Source organism: Vombatus ursinus, unplaced genomic scaffold (assembly GCF_900497805.2).
Source record: "Vombatus ursinus unplaced genomic scaffold, bare-nosed wombat genome assembly UNPS02011767.1, whole genome shotgun sequence".
Lineage (NCBI taxonomy): Eukaryota > Metazoa > Chordata > Mammalia > Diprotodontia > Vombatidae > Vombatus > Vombatus ursinus.
Window position 1 is genome coordinate 326,722 of NW_020951545.1, and position 15,050 is coordinate 341,771.

The 15,050-nt window shown below is 36.9% G+C and overlaps 1 protein-coding gene across 1 annotated transcript in view; it reads right to left on the minus strand.

Annotated features, from left to right (window-relative positions):
- The window catches only part of DPY19L4 (dpy-19 like 4), a 50,045-nt gene extending 47,143 nt beyond the window's left edge, over positions 1–2,902 (minus strand). Inside the window, exon 1 of the mRNA XM_027856966.1 lies at positions 2,825–2,902. Within this exon, the coding sequence (XP_027712767.1) occupies positions 2,825–2,840 (16 nt within the window). The 5' untranslated portion in view covers positions 2,841–2,902. The remainder of the gene's footprint in view (positions 1–2,824) is intronic.
- Between the last annotated feature and the right edge of the window lie 12,148 nt (positions 2,903–15,050).

The following is a 15,050-nucleotide window of genomic DNA, read 5'->3' on the forward strand; positions in this document are numbered from 1 at the left end:
TCAGAAGGTATTTTCCAAACTATGAATCTCATATAAAATAATAAAGCTATGTCCTACTTGTAGATAACATATTTATAAAAATATCTAAATTTAGAGGCCAGGAAAATGGGGGGAAGGGTAGAAAAAGTGAATATTCATATTATATATTAATTCTCTTGTAAAAAAGGATTCAAATAAAAGATTTCAGAGAATGTTTAAAACGAAGGGATAACAATGTCTGAATAAATGTCAGGTAAAAATATGAAATATTCAGTCTGCCTATAGAAAATAACGTAATGCAAGTTAAAGCATTTTGGAAAAACACAAAATGTTGTTAGTCTAATGTACTACATATGAGAGAAGATGATATTATTTTATTAAGATGGTATTATATTATTCAACTAATTTCAAACAAAATTATCTTTGTTTAGTTTTTATTGTTTTCAGATTAAATGCTTTTATAATATGAATGATTTTTCTTCTTTTTTTATCAAATTAGCATATCTAAATAAGGATTTTATTACTGAACAAAGCTGCCACATTTGACTTTATACTTAACATTTTACATTTCAAAATGTAAAAACCATTATTAACTAGAAGACCCATACAAAAACAGGCAGTAGTGCTGCAGGCCATAGTTAGCCAATCCCTATTCAAGCATATTAAAAAAAGGAATAAAGGAATGACTATCATTCTAGTATTGTTGTGCAAAAGAGTTAGCAGCTATAGAGTTAGCAGCTATAGAGTATCCCAAAATTGCACGTGTATCCTTCTCTAAGAGGACCATGACATCAGAAAGATGACGATAAAACTTGCAAGTAACTTGGATTTAAGTGAGGGAGGGCTGTGCAAAGTCACCAACCTCACTTTCTCCTCCACAAAAGTTTAGAACATCAACCCAAAAGGATTTTTTGTTACCTCTTGATTAATTTATAACATTTTTTATGCTAAAACACCAAAAAAGGAAAACATTATTCAAAAAATATCAGATAACAAAATATTAAAACTCACCATTACAGTAAAATAAACATTATTACATCACAGAACCATTTATTTTCCCCCATTTTCTTTATTTTTACCTGTGTAGTTTTTAAGAGAAAAAAAAACTTTGGAAAAGGTTTCTGATATTACAAAAATACAAAAGGGAATATTCAAACTATCATGCACTTGAAATTCATCAGGAAAAGACATTATCAAATAATACTTAATCAGGTTATGAAATAGGAGGTTTGCTTTGTCTTCTAATACCACACTATAACCATAAGATGAAAACAAGTTCAGAACTGAGTCTATGTAGTATACATTATCAACTGCAAAGGAGCCATTTGGTTTTGAAGCTGCTTTTATGAAGTATCTTAAATTTACGTCAACTCTGAAACCTCAAACAGAAGGCAACCAAGTCTACACAGCCATAGGCTTAGTGTAGTAAGCCACAGGAAGCTACAATTCTTCCATTGAACTCGAAATGTTCTATTTAGTTGAAAAAAATTTAGATCTCAACTAGACCAAACTCTCCATCACACACACTATAACCCTTTCGACAGCAAAATATTACCCCTACTGAGGAATATAAACACTTAGTGCCATATAAATATCACCACCACTACGTCATCATCATGTTAACACTATGCCCTTATTACTAGCATTATTGCCTATTATTCAGTGGCAACAATACACAAACTCTACCAGATCCTATCCTGTACCACTTATTGTTCCCCATGGCCCTCATATTGGTCACACATTCAGTTAATGCCCTCACAGGTCAAGCAGACACAAGTTTTGAGGAGGGAGAACTGTATTTAGAAGTCCTTTTTAATGTGCGCACAACAACCTCTTCAATAAGTCCCTCAAAGTCTTAATTCTGCCTCAGAGCACCTTTCTTCATCTTCAACCGTATCCCCTGCCTTCCCAAATTTTTCATATCATCCCCTAACCAATCAACCCTGGAAACTTTCTGAGACTTAGGTTCCCCAAATCCATTATACTTATCTGAATATTTCTCCTCCATAATATTGCCCCAATTAGTCTTATCCCACTTTCCCCAAACCCTGCCTTTTTTTAATCACTTTCCCTCGCTGATGATCCCCCCCCCCAGCCTTATAACCTAAGTACTGTTTGGAATCACACCAACGTTTATTGCGTTAAATGCTTTTTGAGGACCGGAACACTTTTCAACTCCTCTCATCTTCCCAACTCACCACCCCCACTCCTATTCTCCAATGCTAATAAGGATAAACCAAACTACACACAAAAGACTCCCTGCTCCTTTCTTTCAAAAAGCGACTATTACTTCCAAGCACGAATCCCAGCACTGGTCAATAGTTACTTTCCTCAAAATAATCTCTCTAAGTCTCCCCTAAACGCCCTCTTACTCATCTTCCTCCAAATGCTAACTGCCTTCCTACACCTCCTTCCCACCTCCCACCCCACAAATGTCACTTCCTTCTCATTAACATCTGTCCCCCTCTCCCAAATTTTATTGCTCTACCATCCCCCTTCTCTCCTTCCCCAAATGTTGCTGCCCTACCATCCCCCTCGTTACCAACTCCTCTAAATGTTGCTGCCCTACCATCCCCCTCCTTACCAACTCCTCTACATGTTGCTGCCCTACCATCCCCCTCCTTCCAACTCTCACAAATGGAACTGCCCTCTCATCCCCCCCCTCAATTCCCCCAAATTTAACAGCCCTACAACACCTCCTCCTTCCTCTCTATCCCACAAAAGTTACTGTCCTCGCACCCTACCCCCCCCCCCCCCCCCCCCCACTCCCCCCCCCCCCCTCCTCGCCCCGCCCCACCCGCCCCCTTCCCGACGCCCGGCCCCGGGGGGGGAGTGTCTCCGTCACCTTCTTCCTCCTCCATCGCCCGGCCCGAGGCACCCGAACTCGGGCGCCGCCGTCGTGTCCTCAAGCTCAGGTCGGGCTCCGCCGCCGCCGCCGCCGCTGCCCCTAGGCCGCCGGCCCTTAGGATCCCGCGGAGCCGCTCCCGCCCCTGCCCCCTCCGCCGCCGCCGCCGCCACAGCTCCGCTCTCCGACTTCCTGACACGCCCCCCTCCAGTGCCTCTGCCAACTGAGTCCTCCCGCCGGCCCGGTCGGGCCCGGGAACCTCCGCGCGGGGAGCTGCGGAGCTGCGGAGTAGCCGGAGCGGTGGTGAGGAGCACCGTGGACGTGCGCTCCGAGAAGCGCTAGTCCGAGCTGCTGCGTCCCCGGGACTCTGCGAGGGGTTCTGCGGGCAAAACCCACATAAACCAAATTTCAGAGAGGGGAGAGGGGAGTATTCCTCTATTTTTAAGAGCAAAAAATTTGAGAATCATTTGGCCTAGAGGATGTTGACCTGGACCTACACACATACATATATGTGTATATAATCTTGAGTTACAAGATCTTTTGGGTTATCCAATATGTATACACATAATAGATACATACAATTATATGTGTGCATGAATATGTATATGCAATACCTTCTTGCATACACAATATATTCCATGGACATATTTCTATACACAAATATAGCTGTAATAATATATACATGGGCATATTCACACATAAACATACATATGTAACAATATATACCCATATGTATATATATATGCATACATATATATCATTTTAGATGACCTAAAACCCTTCCAGCTCTAGATCTATGAACGTATACTTGTGCATATATGGATATGTCTAAAAGTGTTTATTGTGTCATCTAGTAGGTGATTATGAGAAATCTTTATGTTCCCCATGACTTCAAATTAATTCTGTGTGCTGTCTTTTCCTATTTGTGTAAAATAGGGGTAGTGGTATCTCCTGCCCAGTTGTAACCTGCTCCCCTCAGTAGTATGGGGGCTAAAATATGTATGTATGTAATTTATATATTTATATAGATATACATAAACACACATACATATCTCACAGGTCCAGGCCAAGCCAAAATACAGATCCCCTTTAAAGGCGGCAGAATGTAGCAGAAAGAGGACTGAATTTGAAGTTGGACTAATTTCAGATGCCAGCATGGCCATTTTCTAGCTTTCTGATCAAGGACAAGTCATTTCTGCCCTATGGAGCTAGGTTTCCTTATTTATAAAATGAAGGTGCTGGCCTATGGTGGGGTTCTTAACCTGGAATCTGTGAACTTTAAACAATGTAGTTTGGTATCTATTTCAATCTAATTTGTTCCTTAAGTGTCTAATTTTACACATTTAAAAACATTATTTTGAAAAAGGGTCCATAGTTTTCAATAAAATACCAAAGGGGGGTCCCTGACACACAAAAAGGCTAAAAATCCTTAAACGAAATTATCCCTTAGGTACCTTCTAACTTTGATTTTCTTTTTCTTAAGTAAAGGAGTGACATGATCAAAGCAATTCATTAGGAAAATTTCTTAGGCAAAATAATATTGGTACCCACATAAATCATTGGCATTTCTATGTATTACTAATAAAGCCCAATAGCAAGAGAAGAAATTCCATTTAAAGTTCCTGTAAACATTATAAAATATTTGGGAGTCTACCTGCCAAAACAAACTCAGGAACTATACGAACACAATTACAGAACACTTTTCACACACATAAAGTTAGATCTAAATAATTGGAAAAATATCAGTTGCTCATGGGTAGGCTGAGCTAATATAATAAAAATGACAATTCTACCTAAATTAATTTACTTATTCAGTGCCATACTAATCAAACTACCAAAAATTTGTTTTATAGAGCTAGAAAAAAAATAACAAAATTCATCTGGAAGAACAAAAGGTCCAGAATGTCAAGGGAACTAATGAAAAGAAATGCAAGGGAAGGTAGCCTTGCTGTACTAGATCTTAACTTAAATTGTATTATAAAGCAGCAATCATCAAAACTACTTGGTACTGGCTAAGAAATAGAGTGGAATAGGTTAAGTATGCAAGACACAATAATCAATGACTAGTAATCTACTGTTTGATAAATTCAAAGACTCCAGCATCTGGGTTAAGAACTCACTGTTTAGCAAAAACTGCTAGGAAAACTAGAAAATAGTATCGCAGAAACTAGGCATAGATCGACATCTTACACCCTATACCAAGATAAAGTCAAAATGGGTACATGATTTAGATATAAAGACTGATACTATAAGCAAACTAGAAGAGCAAGGAATAGTTTACATATCAGATCTATGGAGAAGGGAAGAATTTATGACAAAACAAGAGATAGAGAACATTATGAAATGTAAAATGAATGACTTTGATTACCATTAAATTAAAAAGTTTTTGCACAAATAAAGCCAATGCAACCAAGATTAGAAGGGAAGCAGAAAGCTAGGAAACAATTTTTACAACCAGTGTCTCTGATAAAGGCCTCATTTCTAAAATATATGGAGAAGTGAGTTGAATTTATAAGAATACAAGTCATTCCCTAATTGATAAATGGTCAAAGAATATGAACAGTCAGTTTTCAGTGGAAGAAATTAAAGCTATCTATAGTTATATGAAAAAATGCTCTAAATCACTATTGATTAAGGAAATGCAAATCAAAACAACTCTGAGGTACCACATCACACCTAGCAGACTGGCTAACATGACAAAAAGGGAAATGACAAATGCTGGAGATGATGTGGAAAAATTGGAACACTAACGCATTGTTGGTGGAGTGGTGAAATGATCCAACCATTCTGGAGAGAAATTTGGAACTATGCCCAAAGGGCTGTAAAACTGCTTACCCTTTGACCCAGCAATACCACTTCTAGGTCTGTATCCCAAAGAGATCATAAAAATGGGAAAAGGACCCACATGTACAAAAATATTTATAGCAACTCTTTCTGTGGTGGCAAAGAATTGGAATTGAGGAGATGTCCATCAATTGGGGAATGACTGAACAAATTGTGGTATATGGATATAATGAAAAACTATTGTGCTATAAGAAATGATGAGCAGGCAGATTTCAAAAAAACCTGGAAAGACTTATATGAACTGATGCTGAGTGAAATGAGCCGAACCAGGACAACATTGTGCCTATAGGAACAACCACATTGTTCGATGACTGACTTTAATAGATTTAGCTCTTGTCAGCAATGCAATGATCTACGAAATTCCAAAAGACTCATGATGGACAGTGCTATCCACATCCAGAGAAAGAACTATGGAGTCTGAGTGCAAGTGGAAGCATACTATTTGCTCTCCTTTTCTTTTGTTGTTTTGTTTTGTTTCTTCTTCTGGTTAATCCCATTAGTTCTAATTTTTCTATACATCGTGACTAATGTGAAAATATGCTTAATATGAATATATAAGTAGAGCCTATATCAGATTGCATGCCATCTTGGGATGGGGGGAGGAGAAAGAGGGGGAGAAAATTTCAAACTCAAAATCTTTATGGAAGTGAATGTTGAAAATTAAAAATAAATAAATAAATAATTTAAAAAACAAAAAAAAATAATATTGGTGATGGTGATGAATAAATGACCAGTTGTAATAGAATGCTAGACCTGAAATCAGGAAGACCCATGTTCAAATTTTGTGCTTAATTAACTCTTACTAATAAGTGACTGAGAGCAAATCACACTTAAACTCTCTCAACTTCAGTTAACTCCCTAAGATATAGCTACTAAATTGTGACCAGATAGTAACTTGAATTAGTGGAAGGAGTCCTCATACCAATGAAGTCACAGATCCTTGACATTGAAGTAATGGAGGTAAATGACATTTATTCAGTTTTCAAATTTGCAGAAGATATGAGGGGGCTAATTAAAAGTGCTTACAATGGAAATGGAGAGGAGAGAACTAATGAAAAAGATATTGTAGTGGACTCAGCAACTAGATAAATAAATACATTTTTCATAGTTCATTAAAAATTCAAAGGGTTTACTTAGGTTATCTCAACTAATCCTACCTAAAATCCTGTAAGGTAAGTACTGCAAGTACTATTATCTCCATTTTAAAGGTGAAAAAGTCAGGCTCAGATACATTAAATGATTTACCTAAGGGCAGGCATCTAGTAAATGTCAGAATTTGCCTTCAAATCTATCTCTTTGGTATTCATGCATAGTTGGTGCTTTTTATGCACTGCAAATAGTGCTGCTTCTCAAGGTGGAAATTTGGGATGAGGAAAAGAGAAGAATAAAAGATGATTCTAAAGTTACAAACCTGGCTGTTGCTGGGAAGATAATAGTGCCATCAACAGAAAGAGAAGTTAGAGTCAAGGGCATCTTTTGTTTAATTTGTTGAATTCAGTAATGAGTTCTCTTTCAGATATGTTGTATTTGAGATGCTTGTGGGGGTGTAGCTATTTAAGGAGGCAGTTAAATTTTGGATTGAAAGTCTGGGGAGAGGGTGTGTTGTGTAGATACTGGATTTGGAAACATTAATCTCCCTTGTCTTCTCTTTACCCTTCATTTGGGAAAGTTGACACAGCTGCTAACATCACTTGGTTGAACTTCAAGTTATTCACCTACAGTCCTTTTGGTGAGGGGGACCATCATGTCTGGTCACTACATCTACCCAGGTACTGCGTTATGATCTGCTGCTATACTCTAAGAACTCCTGGGATCTTTCCACTTACCTGCAACTGAACTCTTTCTTTTTATTTAGTTTATTATTTTTATTAATCTGCTCCTCCTATTATTCCTTTCCCCCAATAAGCAATGGGGAGCATGTGTTATCTCCCCAAATTAAAGTGTTAGATCCTTGACATCAGATATTGTTATGTTTTTTCTGTTTGTATCTTTATTACTTGGCCCATAGTAAAAACATAATACATGCTTTTTCTTTCATTTATTCATTCACAGAGTGCTAGGTGATGGAGAATATACAAAATTTAGATAAGATACAGTCCTATCTCTTCTAGAGTTTATTGTCTAATCTTATAGGATCCTTCCTCAGAAAGTTTCAGAATCTTAGTCCCCACACTACTAAGGAGAGCAGGTTGTAACATTGGAGCAGATAGCATTACCCCCATATCACAGATAGATTACACTTTCCATAGCTTCCTCTCCTCGTCTTGTCGACTGAGAACTATTCCTTATATTTTTTTAAATATATTTTTGTTTAATCCATTATTTCCCAGTTATATTTAAATTTTTTTAATTCATTTTTTAAAATGTTGAGTTCCAAATTTTTTCCCTTTCTATCTCCAGCCTCTCTCCCACTCCTTGAGAAGGCAAGAATATGATATTATACATGTGAAGTCAAGCCATGTTGCAAAAGATAACATCAAAAAAACAAGAAAGATAAAGAAAGTGAAAAAAAAGTATGCTTAAATCTGTTCTCAGAGCTCATTAGTTCTCCGGAAGTGGATATCATTTTTCATCCTGGGTCCTTTGTAATTGTCTTGGATCATTTTCTTGATCTGAGTAACTAAGTCTTTCACAGTTGATCAGTTACAATAATGCTGTTAATGTATACAGTATTCTCCTAATTCTGCTCATTTCACTCAGCATCAGTTCATACAAGACTTCCCAGGTTTTTCTAAAAGCAGCCTGCTCATCATTTCTTATAGCACAATAGCATTCCATCACAATCTTATATTGTATACCACAACTTATTCAACCATTCCCTAATTGATTGGCATCCCCTTGACTCTTTGCTACCGCAAAAAGAACTACCATAAATACTTTTGTACCAATAGGTCTTTCTTTTTCTTTGATCTCTTTGGAACACAAACCTAGTAGTGGAATTGCTGGGTCAAAGGGTCAAATGCACAGTTTTATAGCTCTGTGGGCATAGTTACAAGTTGTCCTCCAGAATGGTTGGAACAATTCACAATTTTACCAACAGTTTATTAGTGTCCCTATTTTTCCACATCATGCTTAGTGTTTCAGTGAAAAAAAATGGAGACCATTCACTCAGAGCTCCCTCTTCTCCCCTCCTGATATCACATCGCTTAGATGCTTTCTGCCATTCCTTCATCCCTGTCTCACATAAAGAGGTGGCCCTTCTCCTTGCCAAGTACAAGTGATCCCATCATGTCTTCTCCAGCATATTACCCCCTTCTACTATCCTTACTCTCTCACTAATCTTCAATCTCTTCCAGTCTCCTGGCTGCTTGCTACTTCCTACAAACATGCTCTTGTCTCCTCCATCCTTCAAAAACCCTTACTTAACCTGTCCATTCCTACGATCTGTCTTCTTATTTCTCTACTATCTTATGTGGCTAAACTCTTCAGAAAGGCTATCTTCAATAAGTTCCTCCACTCCCTTTCTTCTCATTCTCTTAACTCTTTTCAGTCTGCCTTCCGACCTCATAATTCAACCAAAACTTTTCTTTCCAAAGTCACAAATGATCTCTCTTTTTATATTAAAAAAACTGATATTATATGCAATGTTCCACAATAATCACCCCCCATTTCTACAAAGAAGTTTGTGGGGGGGAAGGGTTCTTCTCTTTTCTCTTGGGGCCATGCTTGTTTATTATATTTTCACAATATTCATTTTTTAAAAAAATTATTTATCTTTCCATTGTGTATATTGCTTTCTTGGTTCTGCTTATATCACTTTGTATCAGTTCATGTAAACTTCTCATGCTTATCTATAGTTATTAATCATTTCATATAGAACAGTAATATTTTATTACATTTGTGTAATATATCTTGTTTAACCATTTCCTAGTTGATGAGCATATACTTTGTTTCCAGTTTTTGACTGCTACAAAAATTAGTGCTGTAAATATTTTGGTATATATGGGACTTTTTTTTTTTCATTGACCACCTTGAAGTATATGGTTAGCATTGAAATCTGAGTCAAAGTTTATGGACATTTTAGTCACTTTCTTTGCTTTCCAAAATAGTTGTATTGATTCATAGCTCCACTAAAAGTACACTAGAATGCTTGACTTCCCAAAACCCCTCCAACATTGACTTATTTCTATCTTTTCTAACCTTAACCCATTTGATGAGTGTGAAGTGAAATCTCAAAGTTGTTTTGGTTTGTATTTCTTTTACTATCTGTAATATACAGAATTCCTTCATATTGTTGTTAAAAGGTTTGCAGTGCTTCTTTTGATACTTGTTCATATATTTTGACCACTTATATATTGGGGAATGCGTTTTGGTCTCATATCACATTCATATATGACACTGTGTTTAGACATTCCCCAATTGATGGGCAACTACTTTGTTTCCGATTTTTGGCTATCACAAAAAGTGCTGCTACAAATATTTTTGGAGTACATGGGGACCTTTTTCTTATCAATGGCTACCTTGGGGTATAAGCCAAGTAATGCAGCCTCTGGTTCGAAAGGTATGGACATTTTAGTCACTTTATTTGCATAATTCCAAATTGCTTTCCAAATTGGTTATACTATTTCACAGCTCCACCAACAAAGTGTTTGTGTGCCTGTCTTTTCACATCCCCTCCAACAATGACTGGTGTCATTTTTGGTCACTTTTGCCAATTTGCAAGGCATGAGGTGAACCTTCAGAGTTGCTTTGATGCTTTCTTATTAATAGTAATTTGGTCATTTTTTCATATGATTGTGAATACCTAACAACTCTTTTGAGAACTGTTTGTTCGTATCTTTCGACCATTTATCTATTGGGAAATAGCGATTAGTTGTGTGTGTGTGTGTGTACACTTATTACTTGTTTATGTATCTTGGCTTCCAAACCTTTATTGGAAAAAGCTAATACAAAGATTTTTTTCCCCACTCAACCGCTTCTCTTCTTATCCATCAAAGTCTTTTATGTGTAGATTTGGTCATGTCCTCTAATTCAAAATCACCAGTGGTTTCCTGTTGCTAAGTAAAGTTCAAACTCTTTTGTTTGACATTCATTGTCCTCTACCTTCAAAGAGTTTTCATAGCTCCTTGTCTTTTCTTTTTTTAATTTAGGCTTTTTCCTGTGTCTAGAATGTACTCTTCACCTGGTAAATTTCTATTAATCCTATAAAACCCCAATTCAGAGTCATGTTCTCTAGTTCTTCCCAGTTTACCTTGTTGAAAATGATTTTCCTAAACCTCACATAACCTTTTGTTTAGCATAATTACCTAATTCACTTATTATATATTATTATATATATGTATATATGTGTATATCTGCATGTGTGTGTATACACACACACACACACACACACACACACAGAGTGATGGATTATCTTCCCACTAAACTATCAGCTTCTTTAAGGAAGGAACCAAGTCTTTACCTTAGCTTTGATTCTCCAGTAGTACCTAGCATGATGCAGTGTATACAGACACTTAATAAACATTTTTAAATAACTCCTATATGCCAGGCACCATGCTAAGTGCTAGGTAGACAAAAAGAAAAATAAAAATAGTCTTTGTTCTCATGGAGCTTTTTCTTTTTTAAGGGAAAGAACACCTACACATACAGATAAACACATATGCAAAGTAATTCTGAGGAAGCACTAGTAAGTGGGGGGATTAGGAAAGGCCTTATGTAGGAAGTAACATTTGATCTGAGCCTCAAAGGAAGCTAGGGGTTCTGGGAGACAGAGGTAAGGAGGAAGAACACAGGCTGTACAAAGGTTCGGAGAGGAGATGAACCTTGTGTTAGAGGAATAACAAGTAAGGCTACAGCATAGTCATCACTACATGAAAGAGAGTAATATGTAATGTTATACTTGTCATAATGGAATTTCCTCTGCCCCACTTCCCTGTCCTCCACCTGTCTGAAGAGGCCACAGGCCAGCTTAGTATTGGCCAGAATCCACAGACTAGTTTTAAGAAAGCAAGGCAACAAATGATCATCATTCAACATTTTTCAGCTTGTCCATACTATACAACTGCTGGCTAGTAGGTGTCACTAACAAGCTCTTTGAAACAAATCATTTGTTTCTAACAAGGTTTTAAAGATAATAATAATCACAACTCGAATTTATCTAGGGTTTTAAAGTTTCTAAAGTGCTTTCCTCACAACGTGATGACATAAGTGAACCATGTAAAGTTGGTAAAATCCTTTTTTAAAAATTTATTTAAAATGTGTTTATTTTTAGTTTTCAGGATTCACTTTTATAAGATTTTGAGTTCTAAATTTTTCCCCCTCCTTACCCTCCCCCTCTCCCCAAGATGGCATGCAATCTGATATAGGCGATACATGTACAATCATATTAAACATATTTCCACATTAGTCAAGTTGTGAAAGAAGAATCAGAACAAAAGGGAGAAACCATGAGAAAGAAAAAACAAAGCAAAAAAAGAGAGAGAAATAGTATGCTTTGATTTGTGTTCAGACTCCATAGTTCTTTTTCTGGATGTGGATAGCATTTTCCATCATGAGTCTTTTGTAATGAAATACTGCTGTGCTATAAGAAATGATGTGTTTAATGAATACAGAGAAGCATGGAAAGAGTTATATGAATTGACGCAAAGTGAAGTAAGCAGAGCCAAGAAAACAATATACACAGTAAATGTAATAATTTAAATGGAAAGAATAATGACATACCAAAAAATTAAAAGTGCAGGCATACCCTGGAGATATTGTCCATTCAGTTCCAGGCCACTACAGGAAAGCAAATATTGCAATAAAGCTAATCACATAACATTTTTTTTTGTTTCCCAGTGCATATAAAAGTTATGTTTAAACTATACTGTAGTCTATTAGGTATGCAATAGTATTATGTCTAAAAAAAAACAATGTACATACTTTAATTAAAAATACTTTATTACTAAAAAATGCTGACCATCATCTGAGTCTTTAGCAAATTGTAATCTTTTTGCTGGTGGAGGGTCTTGCCTTGATGTTGATGGCTGCTGACTGAGCAGGGTGGTGGTTGTTGAAGGCTGGGATGGCTGTGGCAGTTTCTTAAAACAAGACAACAATGAAGTTTGTCTCATTGATTGACTCTTCCTTTCACTAAAGATTTCTGTATGGCATGTGATACTGTTTGATAGCATTTTACTCATAGTAGAACCTATTTCAAAATTGGAGTGAATCCTCTCAAACCCTGCCACTGCTTTATCAACTAAGTTTATTTAATATTCTTCAATATTGTTGTGCTGTAAGGAATAGGGAGGCCCAAAGAGAGGGAGAGACAGGGGGGGAATATCAGGTAGGTGGAGCAGTCAGAAAACACATTTATCAGTTAAGTTTGCTATCTTACATGGGTGTGGTGTATGGTGCCCCAAAACAATTACAACAGTAACTTTAAAGGTCACTCATCACACATCACCATAACAGATATAATAATAAAGAAAAAGTTTGAAATATTGAGAAAATTACCAAAATGTGACACAGACACAATGTGAGCACATGCTGTTAGAAAAATGGTGTCAATAGACTTGCTTAATGCAGGATTGCCAAAAACCTTCATTTTGTTGAAAAAAAAAAAAAGCAATATCTGCAAATCGTAGTAAAGTAAAGCTCAATATAATGAGGTATACATATAAATGTAACACAATTATAACAATCAGATGAGACTCAAATGAAGAGATGTGAGAAGATACCCCCCAACCTACCCCTTCATGAAGGTGGGGGGAAGGTTCACAGGTATTACCCATTAAACATATTTTTGAATTTGCTCAATATATCAATCAATTGTGCTGACTCTTTTTTTCCTCTCAAAAAAATATCATTTGTCGTATGGGTTGGCTCTCAGGGAGGCTGTGGGGAAGGCATATATGGGATGCCAGAGTGATAGAAGAAACAGGAAAAGTCAATAAAAAAGTTTTAAAATATAATATTCTGGTAAGTAGTTTGAAAGATGAATTGGAGTGAGGTGAGTCCCAACTAAAATCCTGTCTTCTACAGGAACTTTTTGTAGCCTCTCTGAATTCTAGTGCCTTCCCCATATTAATTATTTTTTATTTATCCTTGGTTGTTTGTATGTGTTTGCTTATTGTTTCCCCCATTAGATTACGAGCTCTTTGAGGGCAGGAGCTGTCTTTTGCTTCTTTTTGTATCCCCAGCACTTAGCACAGTGCCTAATACATAGTAGGCACTTAATAAATGTTTACTGATGGACTGACTATTGCAATAGACCAAGTAGGTAGCGATGATGGCCTATACTAGGGTGCCTATGGTGGGAATAGAGGGTAGGGGATGGGGATGGGCTCTTTGATTTCATTGGCATAAGAAACTCAGATGAGGAAATTCTCTCTATTAATGCAAGTCAGCACCTTCTCTGGAACTTATAGTCTTAGGTGCTCAGAACATCAACAGGTTGTAACTCTTCCTGTGTCACTCAGACATTAGGTGTCACAGGCGGATATTCCTGGTTCCAAGGTGGGTCCTTTATCCACTATACCATACCTTTCAGAGAGAGGAAAAATTGAAAATATCTTTGGGGGATGGAAGACAAGATATAACAAGTTCTCCACTTTTTGAACCCAAATAGAACCTCAAGATTACAAACACAAGAGACTGAGTGAATGGTAGGACTGCAGATAAAAATAGGAAGAGCAACTTAGGAAGATAAAGAATGTGGTTTTGGACATGTTGGAGTTTAAAATGCCAATGAAGCATCCAGGTGGTAATATCTTCTAAACAGCTAAAGATGTGGGTCTAAAGCTCAAAATAAAGGTCAGAACCAGAGATATAGTTTCCATTTTCAGTAGCATGCCATTGTTAAGATAAATCTAGTGAAAAATATCATCCTTAAGGAGATGGAATTGAGTCTCCAGGGCTCCTATCCTACCTCCCATTTGGGCCTATTTCATTCGTCATCCTACCAATTAGTTTCTTCCCTTCAGTACAGCAGTAAAGAATTGGCATTGAACTAAACATCAGGGAATCCAAGTTCTTGTCTCTGATCTGCCATTAATTAGGTAAGTAACCTTGGGTGAAACATTTAGCTTTCCTGGGGCTCATTTCCTTAACCTGCAAAATAATAGATTAGACTCTAGTCCGTATTATCTATCCTGTGCCATAGTCAGTTATAGAATTGTTCAGCTAAAAGGGAACTCCTAGATTATGTAGTGCCCACTAAGTGGCAGGTTAGGATCCAAATTGAAATGCCTAAGTATAGTAAAGACAAATAAAAACCAAATATTTCTTGACCTTGTGCTATTAAACATTTTTAATTGTAGTTAAATAAAGGCATAGGTGACATGCTCAACAAATTTGTAGATGATACAAAGCTGGAAGAGTAGCTAATACGTATGACAGAATCAGGATCCCAAAAGCTATTTCCTTGATATGGATGCTTCTTCCAAAACTATAGCTCACA